This window comes from Triticum urartu, chromosome 4 (assembly GCF_003073215.2).
Source record: "Triticum urartu cultivar G1812 chromosome 4, Tu2.1, whole genome shotgun sequence".
Classification (NCBI taxonomy): domain Eukaryota; kingdom Viridiplantae; phylum Streptophyta; class Magnoliopsida; order Poales; family Poaceae; genus Triticum; species Triticum urartu.
In genome coordinates this window covers 188,823,606-188,833,644 of record NC_053025.1, presented here as the reverse complement: position 1 = coordinate 188,833,644, position 10,039 = coordinate 188,823,606, and the positions used below count along the sequence as shown (strand labels likewise).

At 45.9% G+C, this 10,039-nt stretch overlaps 1 protein-coding gene across 1 annotated transcript; it reads right to left on the bottom strand.

The window, feature by feature from the left end:
• Window positions 1–826: 826 nt before the first annotated feature.
• LOC125551260 (ER membrane protein complex subunit 4) lies at window positions 827–9,298 on the bottom strand. Its single transcript, XM_048714433.1, has 6 exons — window positions 9,062–9,298; window positions 8,912–8,968; window positions 8,511–8,664; window positions 3,250–3,347; window positions 3,104–3,169; window positions 827–1,189 (listed from the first exon to the last, which is right to left on the bottom strand). Exons 1-6 carry the CDS (start codon window positions 9,179–9,181, stop codon window positions 1,151–1,153), a joined length of 534 nt encoding a protein of 177 aa, XP_048570390.1. The 5' UTR covers window positions 9,182–9,298; the 3' UTR covers window positions 827–1,150.
• Window positions 9,299–10,039: the final 741 nt, after the last annotated feature.

The following is a 10,039-nucleotide window of genomic DNA, read 5'->3' as shown; positions in this document are numbered from 1 at the left end:
CTTCCCGACGTAGACCCTTCGCCTTGATTCGCCATGTCCAGAGCTCCCGATCCGATCTTCCTCACCCCACGAGCTAGGTCGCATCCCTCAGCCAAGGCTGGGAAGCAGTCTCAACGACCGCCCCGTAGTTAACCCGAGTCTACCGGTCCCGATCAGCGATGGCGGAGTACAAGTTTTCTCAACGCCGCCGGAAGCGACAAGAGGACATATAAACCCTAACTAGAGGAAAAGGGCAACTTCTTAGTCCAATTCATGTTGTTTGCTCATCTGCAGCGATCACACGTGATGCACGAGGACCAGCTGTGTCGGGTGTAGCTGAGAACTTGGTTTCGCTCCAAAAAAAAACTGAGAACTTGGTGCACACACATGATGCAGCCCCCGCGGAAGCCCTTGCTTTACTGCGTGATCTCGCTCTGGTTCACTAACTGGGATTTTCTAGAGTTATTATGGAATCGGACTGCCTGAAGATAATTGAAGCGTGCAAAGGTGAAACAGATATAAGAGCACCATACTCAGCGATCATAGCAGACTGTTTTCAGCTTGCAGATGGCATGTCACAGATAAGTTTTCAACATTGCTGCAGGGAAGCAAATAATTTGGCACATAATTGTTTGTCTTAGGAAGATGAGCCACAGCAGCGCAAGGTGTGCGCTCGCCACGCCCAAATCATGCAGCTGCACAACTCAGAATTTAGGAATGTTGACTGGAGTTTTTTTTTTTCCTTTTCTGACCATCTTGTGTATAGAGTACAGTGGAGGGTAGCCACTCAAAAACACCACTCTTGCATGCAGAATAAACCATAAGTTCAAATGTCAATTCAACCAGCTAAACCCAACAACAAATCTCACAGCTATTAATTGAACAAAACAAAGAAGTTCGTCCACTACATTGAATGGGAGAGTTAGCAACAACTTCTCTATTGAATCAGACATGGTAAGCAGAAAAGATAAAAAAAATGAGCAAGCTATCTTTAGCTAAGCCTGTGATTTGTCTATAGATATCAATCCGAATTTGGTACATGTGAAACAAAAAATACAACAAACCCGCATAAAATCTCTCCCTTCAGCAGGGTAAATTTCGCTTTAGTACAGATACCATCCTCCAAGTACTAAAACTAAAGAGTTTTACCAATTGAAGATCATAAGGGGCATTACATCAAGGGGATCCCTCCACCAGCATATTCAACCTCCTGCCATTGAGAAAAATAATTCAATCAGTTCAAGCAACCTACATATGCAGATACACATTCACAAATCCATACAAACTATACTATTACAGTATTGGAAATCAACATGTTATTGACTAGGCATCTTGTTGCACCCAGAGGCAAAAAGGTATTAACAATTTGTGGGAATTGATTAAATTTAGCACAAGTTACAGCAGTGAACGTGAGATTTTTCAATAGGCATTATGGGTTATAATAGAACCTACATTTCGGCTAATTAGTTGACATGTTGGGCCAACTACAATGCAGATATCATTATCCAGGTAATCCATAATTAAACCTCAAGTGGGACCACATTGCAGCATGGATTTTTACCATTGTTAAAAGTGCCGCGCCTAGGCTCTAGGCATAGCAGAACACCTAGCTCACAATTGCGCTTAATGTGCGCATAATTGCGCTTAAGCGTGCGCTTTGGTCAGGAAAGTGCAAGGCGATGGCAAAATGCACAAATAACATCTACACTTCTTCAACTTCGATTTTTATCATGTAAAACAGGAAATGATACGAGCCATAGACTTCTGCAGCCAGTCACAAGATGTTTTGATGCATTTGTGATTAATTTTGCTGGGCCAAAGGCAGTAGTAGTGTCTATCTTGCACATGTAGTTTAAGAAAATGTTTATTCAACATAGTTATCAACAGAAGCGCAAAGATCTACCAGTGCCCTGTAGCATGGTTTACTGGGAATGATCATTATTTCACAGATAAGGAAGTTCTGAAAGAAATCTTTAATGTTGTTTCGCAAGCATAAAGGATTCAGGTAAGCTTGATGTCAATATATGGAGAAGGCCCAGGCTGGAGGAGGACAGATGCCATGGCAGCTAACACTCGACCACAGGCAAGGAGGCAAACGTGTGGGCTGCTCAAAGCCACAGGAACAAACAGATTCCACCCATGGGTTGAACTTGAAACCGTTCTCAACCCAAAAATTCTCAACACAACCCAACTCGATTTTGATTGTTTTTCAGTACACCATGCCCAAAGCCAAACTGGTATCTTCTTCAACCAATTCCAAACCACCAAAATCAACCCGACTGGAAAATCCAAACCAGTTCAACCAGCCTCATTAGACCGCCTAATAATGTGGTAAACAGAATCTCACTGTTGTTTGACAAAGTATGTTCTACTGAGATTAGTTGAGATAGATGTTTTAACCCAGTTCACAAGCCCCATAGTTGTTAAGATATAGTCATCTTACCATCTATCCAAAAGACCGATCTGTTAGGAAGAGGACACAACACCCCCCCCCCCCTTCACATCTGACGTGGATATGGAATGACCAACACCTCCCCTCACACCTGACTTGGGTGGGAGATACAACACCCCCCTTCAAGTCTCAGTCCCCGCATTTCTCCCAATCATTTATCCTCACCCAAGTCAGGCGTGAGGGGAGGTGTTGATTATTCCATATCCACGTCAGATGTGAAGATGAGGGGGGGTGTTGCTATTCTGTATCTCCTCTTCCTATCAGATCGGTCTTTTGGGATGGTTGGTTGATAGGAATATCTAACAATAGCAAGGGTGCAGCGCCCTGAATAGATAAACGATATTCCATCTGGTTATCATACATACATAACTGAGACCAATACAAGCTACTATCAGAGAATAGTTTTAAAACACTAGTGAGCACCAGCCAAAAGCCAATGAAAAAAGTACTCCGTTCCTTGATATAAGGTGTATAGATTTTTGAGAAAAAACCCGAAATATAAGGTGTATTGCGTTGCACCACTCGTTTGGATAATTTGTTTAGGGATTTGATTACATTTCCTTATATTAGGCAAGCTCCTCTATTTTCTCATGCCAATTAGTCACAAGTCAAAAACAATGAGAATATGGCACTGAGAAACAACAAATAATTTAGGTGGTATTAGCAACATACCCGAGCAGGAGACAGTGAAGATACCCAGTCTGATGCATTTGTTGGAAGAAGACCCAATGTATTGAGCTGTAGAACAAAATAATCACGTGTCTGAAGTGCTTACAGAAATATATGCAGATTCTGGCTTAACCTGTTATTATACTAACCTTCCAAACACCCAAACCCATAGCGGCCAAGTTGAGAGCAGTGAAGAGCAACTTAGGTGCAAGTGTATCCACCCTTGGGTCCTTAAATGGTTCAAAAACTGCAAAGATGCATAATTAAAATTTAAAAAAGAAAAGAAACAGCTCATTAACACAATCCTGAATCATGTGGACAATGAGGTAATCATATTTTGGTACATCATGCCCAAAAGGCTCATTAGCACATCTCTGGAATATGGTAATAGACAATAGAAGCATATATTTCTTGTACCCAAGAGAATCAGACTGGGTGAGTCATGCAGTGTTACAAAACAAAAATTGTTCTTTCCACTTTTTTTTGAGAAGTTCTTTCCACTTATTATATCAAGAGAAACCAGGATGGTTATCCAGTTTCAATGATAACTTCGAAATCTGCGTTCAATTTTACCATGGAGCAAACATAAGCAAATAAATGGTTTTGGTCAACACATAATTAAATGTATCCTCCCTGTCAAAAAATGTGTTTCAATATCAAATATTATTCAAACAGCTAAAGCTGTCCACAGAAAAGAACGACTTGATGTATGAGCGACCATAGTCCACAGTTACCAAGACCAATGTCAATGTCTGGATCCACAATCAGGTTCATGCCAGATTCGATGCTGGGACAGCACCAGGTCTCCGATCCAGGTGGAGATGGATGAGAGGGCGCTTAAGATTAGCTGAACCGTTACATTTCACCATCACTAACTACCACCGCATCTAGTCATTGGTGTTACTACTGTAAGCCAGAACTGCTCACACATCACTTGCAACAAGGCTAATATTATCTCTCCCTATCCCCTCTTCTTGTCCCTATTGACCTGGATCGCTGACATGGTTCCATCCTGACGGCCAACCTAGACCGACCAACGAGTGACCCAGACCATCATTGATAACATCAACCCCAATCCCGGTATCTACGTGCATACATGTCTAGCCTATATGTTAATGCTTTACTGAGTTCATAGTAACATCAGTTACCACCCACTTTAACTACAGAAATCAACAGCATTGACAATCGACTGTTGGAGTTAACTTGACTCAAGATGTGCATGCATGTGAGCATAGCACCCTAGACTTTTAGCTTCCTTACAGGTGTAACAGTCGCTCGTTGAGTAGATTAGCTGCTTGCATGCAATGGCACAGTGTGCATCCATGAGTCTACTGGGAGAACGCATGCACTTAGATGGAACATGTGGGAGTTCATGAAAGCAGTGAATCAAAGATGTTGTGTGCGTCCTGTATAAATCCATCCTTGTGACCGACTTGTTTAGAGGGAATAAATAGCAAGAACAAGAAAAGGCCAAGGTGGCCAAAAGCATAATTGTTGTGTTTTAAGTGCTCTTCTTCCACAAGAGTAACATGTGTGTGTTCTCTCCCAGAATAGGGTGTGATACACCTCTATGAGACAGGAAGGGTGCAAGATGATAGAGAATAGAGGTGTGAGAAGCAACTTCAACACAGAGCAGCACACTATCTCTGCTGTTCATGATCTATGCCCAGTGCGCTGTAATAACTAGAGGATACACCACATGTTGCTGCGGGAGTTGGTTGATGAAAAATTTCGGTTGAAGAAATTAGCTTGCTCAATCAGGCATCAGGGCCAATCGAATATACTCCCTCTATAAACTAATATAAGATCGTTTAGATCACTAGTGATCTAAACGATCTTATATTAGTTTACAGAGGAAGTATATCAGAACATGAAAATCAAATATGTACCCAGCCAGAGCAGAACTCCGCCTAAGTTGTCTCAACATAGCCGGTCCCAAGCCCGGGTAAAGGAGGAGGGTTGTGATAGGCTTGGCGAGCCAACGTAAAAACTCAGCCACTCTTATGGAGATGAAACCCAAAAGATTTTCGTTGGGGCGTAACCCTCTCAGCGACGCGCCACATCGGAACCCGGGTGTGGTGGAAAATGGGCAAGGGCCGGGCCGTCACCCCCCAAGTGGCACGCCGTATCTTGATCCGGATACGGTGGCAAGTGAGCGAGGATCAGGTCGTCGCATCCTTAGTGGCGCGCTACATCGGCGCCCGGATGTAGTGGAAAATGAGCAAGGGTCTTCGCATTTGACTCGACGAGTGCGAAGGGTAAGGAAGCTAGCCGAGCCTAGGAGGATTCGTTTAGGTAGCTGGAACATAGGGTCTCTGACAGGGAAGCTTCGAGAGCTAGTTGATGCAGCGGTGAGGAGAGGTGTTGATATCCTTTGCGTCCAAGAAACCAAATGGAGAGGACAGAAGGCGAAGGAAGTGGAGGATACCGGCTTCAAGTTGTGGTACACGGGGACGGCTGCAAACAGAAATGGCGTAGGCATCTTGATCAACAAGAGCCTCAAGTATGGAGTGGTAGACGTCAAGAGACGTGGGGACCGGGTTATCTTGGTCAAGCTGGTAGTTGAGGACTTGGTTCTCAATGTTATCAGCGCATATGCCCCGCAAGTAGGCCACAATGAGAACACCAAGAGGGAGTTCTGGGGAGGCCTGGAAGACATGGTTAGGAGTGTACCGATTGGTGAGAAGCTCTTCATAGGAGGAGACCTCAATGGCCACGTGGGTACATCTAACACAGGTTTTGAAGGGGCGCATGGGGGCGCTTTGGCTATGGCATCAAGAATCAAGAAGGAGATGTCTTAAGCTTTGCTCTAGCCTACAACATGATTGTAGCTAACACCCTCTTTAGAAAGAGAGAATCACATCTGGTGACTTTTAGTAGTGACCAACACTCTAGCCAGATTGATTTCATCCTCTCGAGAAGAGAAGATAGGCGTGCGTGCCTAGACTGTAAGGTGATACCTGGAGAGAGTGTTGTACCCCAGCATAAGCTGGTGGTTGCTGACTTCCGCTTTCGGATTCGTGTCCAACGGGATAAGCGTGCCAAAGTCGCTAGAACGAAGTGGTGGAAGCTCAAGGGGGAGGTAGCTCAGGTGTTCAAGGAGAGGGTCATTAAGGAGGGCCCTTGGGAGGAAGGAGGGGATGCGGACAATGTGTGGATGAAGATGGCGACTTGCATTCGTAAGGTGGCCTCGGAGGAGTTTGGAGTGTCCAGGGGAAGGAGAAGCGAAGATAAGGATACCTGGTGGTGGAATGATGATGTCCAGAAGGCGATTAAAGAGAAAGATTGCTTCAGACGCCTATACCTGGATAGGAGTGCAGACAACATAGAGAAGTACAAGATGGCGAAGAAGGCCGCAAAGCGAGCTGTTGGTGAAGCAAGGGGTCGGGCATATGAGGACCTCTACCAACGGTTAGGCACGAAGGAAGGTGAAAGGGACATCTATAAGATGGCCAAGATCCGAGAGAGGAAGACGAGGGATATTGGCCAAGTCAAATGCATCAAGGACGGAGCAGGCCAACTCTTGGTGAAGGACGAGGAAATTAAGCATAGATGGCGGGAGTACTTCGACAAGCTATTCAATGGGGAGAATGAGAGTTCTACCATTGAACTGGACGACTCCTTTGATGAGACCAGCATGCGTTTTGTGCGGCGAATCCAGGAGTCTGAGGTGAAGGAGGCTTTAAAAAGGATGAAAGGAGGCAAGGCGATGGGCCCTGATTGTATCCCCATTGAGGTGTGGAAAGGTCTCGGGGACATAGCGATAGTATGGCTAACCAAGCTTTTCAACCTCATTTTTCGGACAAACAAGATGCTAGAAGAATGGAGACGGAGTATATTAGTACCAATCTTCAAGAACAAGGGGGATGTTCAGAGTTGTACTAATTACCGTGGAATTAAGCTGATGAGCCATACAATGAAGCTATGGGAGAGAGTCATTGAGCACCGCTTAAGAAGAATGACAAGCGTGACCAAAAATCAGTTTGGTTTCATGCCTGGGAGGTCGACCATGGAAGCCATTTTCTTGGTACGACAACTTATGGAGAGATATAGGGAGCAAAAAAGGACTTGCATATGGTGTTCATTGACTTGGAGAAGGCCTATGATAAGATACCACGGAATGTCATGTGGTGGGCCTTGGAGAAACACAAAGACCCAGCAAAGTACATTACCCTCATCAAGGACATGTACGATAATGTTGTGACAAGTGTTCGAACAAGTGATGTCGACACCGATGACTTCCCGATTAAGATAGGACTGCATCAGGGGTCAGCTTTGAGCCCTTATCTTTTTGCATTGGTGATGGATGAGGTCACAAGGGATATACAAGGAGATATCCCATGGTGTATGCTCTTTGCGGATGATGTGGTGCTAGTTGACGATAGTCGGACGGGGGTAAATAGGAAGTTAGAGTTATGGAGACAAACCTTGGAATCGAAAGGGTTTAGGCTTAGTAGAACTAAAACCGAGTACATGATGTGCGGTTTCAGTACTACTAGGTGTGAGGAGGAGGAGGTTAGCCTTGATGGCCAGGTGGTACCTCGGAAGGACACCTTTCAGTATTTGGGGTCAATGTTGCAGGAGGATGGGGGTATTGATGAAGATGTGAACCATCGAATCAAAGCCGGATGGATGAAGTGGCGCAAGCTTTTGGCATTCTCTGTGACAAGAGAGTGCCACAAAAGCTAAAAGGCAAGTTCTACAAGATGGCGGTTCGACCCGCAATGTTGTATGGCGCGGAGTGTTGGCCGACTAAAAGGCGACATGTTCAACAGTTAGGTGTGGCGGAGATGCGTATGTTGAGATGGATGTGTGGCCACACGAGGAAGGATCGAGTCCGGAATGATGATATACGAGATAGAGTTGGGGTAGCACCAATTGAGAAGCTTGTCCAACATCGTCTGAGATGGTTTGGGCATATTCAGCGCAGGCCTCCAGAAGCTCCAGTGCATAGCGGACGGCTAAAGCGTGCGGAGAATGTCAAGAGAGGGCGGGGTAGACCGAATTTGACATGGGAGGAGTCCGTTAAGAGAGACCTGAAGGATTGGAGTATCACCAAAGAGCTAGCTATGGACAGGGGTGCGTGGAAGCTTGCTATCCATGTGCCAGAGCCATGAGTTGGTTGCGAGATCTTATGGGTTTCACCTCTAGCCTACCCCAATTTGTTTGGGACTAAAGGCTTTGTTGTTGTTGTTGTTGTTGTTGTTGTACCCAGCCAGAGCAGGTATAACTGTTCACCAATCACAAGCACTACCCTATAGCCTTCCTAACATTAACCTACACACCAATACTAAGGCAAAGAACATAAATCAGAAATGACTGAACAAAGGGTCTTAAAGTAGCAGAGTTAGCAATCTCTTCAACTGAACAAGCAACCCATACTAAAAATTCAGTTGACTCAAGACAGTACCTTTCCCGACAGATCGGAGTGCGTTGAAGGGCTGCCAGAGAGCAGAGAAGACGATGCCAATGCTGAACAGGTGCACTGTGCTCCCGGCCATCCACATCATAAAACCCATCATCATCAGGTTCTTGAAGGGCGCCTGCGCCACCTCCCAGGCTTTCTGCTCAGAGCAAGACCGCATGAACTTCAATTAGGACTGCCCAAAACCTAGAGATTATCAAGCAAGTGAACTCGGGGAATCAGCCCAGAAGGAAGCGCTGAGATCCGGTTCCTCCTCAATTGCTTCTATGCTAGACCTAGACAAGTTGGCCAATTCACACTGAATCGGTACAGTTCCGGGAGTATCTAATCCCTGGATCTATCTCGCTAGGAGACTACTACGACGAGCATCGGGGAATCGAGCGAACCTGCCCCTTCCAGGCGGCTTCGGTCTCCTTGCGCTGCCGCGCGCTGGCGGCGTCGTCCTGAGAGCCAAGAAAAACAGCACGTAAATTCTACTGTCCGAGCGAGCGAAGGAACAGTTCCAGAAAAGAGGGCAGGGGGGTGGGGCGGGGTACCGCTTCCGGGGCAGATCTGGTGAAGCCGGGGGGATCGGGGAAGGCAGGCGAGGATGAGGAGGAAGATGCGTCGTGGAGCTCCACTGCCCAGCGGCGGGCGAGGCCCTTGCCCTTCTCCATCGCCGGCGGCCGCGGCTACTGACGGATCAAACGGTTCTGGTTTGGTTTTGGAGCTTGGACTCTCGGCGTGGATGATGGGAGACGGCAGCCTCGACCTCCAACTTCAACGAACAGGACTACAGGAGTGGAGCGGTCAATTTTTGAGATATCTCCTTCGTACAGTAGTGTATTCACGTATTGGTCCTGCATTTGACCAAAGATCTTGTTTGTTTGTTTCGGGCAAGATCTTGTTTGTTTGTTTCGGGCTTTGGGTCTCACTTGCAATTCTTACTCTCTCCGTTCGAGATTAGTTATATTTCTATTGTTTTTAAGTTAAACTTATTTAAATGTTATCAAATCAATTAAACAAAAGTAAAACTCAACTAACTACGCCTTCTCACAGCAATTTAGAGCAAGGACCCAGGCTGAAAACTTATATAAGGGGGGCCAATGGAAGACGTAGAACATCAAGGGACGCGAGCACATAGATTTAGAGCATTTTAAGTAAACAATGTAGGGGTGCTTTAAGAAGAAGAAGAAAAACTACAGGCGGGAGCCATGGTTCAGGCCTACCCACCTTGGCGCTGTGCCTGATTTAGAGTCGTCGTCCGATAAAACTTACCGACGGTCCAGATCTGTCAACATTCCTCCTATCCTAGGCCGATAGGTATGGGCTAGGCCCGACTGCCTTGCTGCTGCAGAAGCTACAACCCTGACGGCTACAAGTACCAGGATCGAGGCTTTAGGCAAGGTATCCAGTGGATCACGAACTCGGCGGCGGCTGCTCTCTGTTCTTCTCCTACCTCCACCCCCTTCCTCAACATTCGTGTATCCATTCCTCTTGTAATCGCTACTGAGACAAGAATCCATGTGTGAATG

What these genes read in the sequence shown, in the direction of transcription:
- LOC125551260 (XM_048714433.1), bottom strand. Translation starts at nt 9,181, where the DNA reads ATGGAGAAGGGCAAGGGCCTCGCCCGCCGCTGGGCAGTGGAGCTCCAC. An exon ending in ACTCCGATCTGTCGGGAAAG is followed by an intron (nt 3,348 to 8,510) that starts GTACTGTCTTGA and finishes GCATCTTTGCAG; the next exon opens with TTTTTGAACCATTTAAGGAC. An exon ending in CTTCACTGTCTCCTGCTCGG is followed by an intron (nt 1,190 to 3,103) that starts GTATGTTGCTAA and finishes TCTCAATGGCAG; the next exon opens with GAGGTTGAATATGCTGGTGG.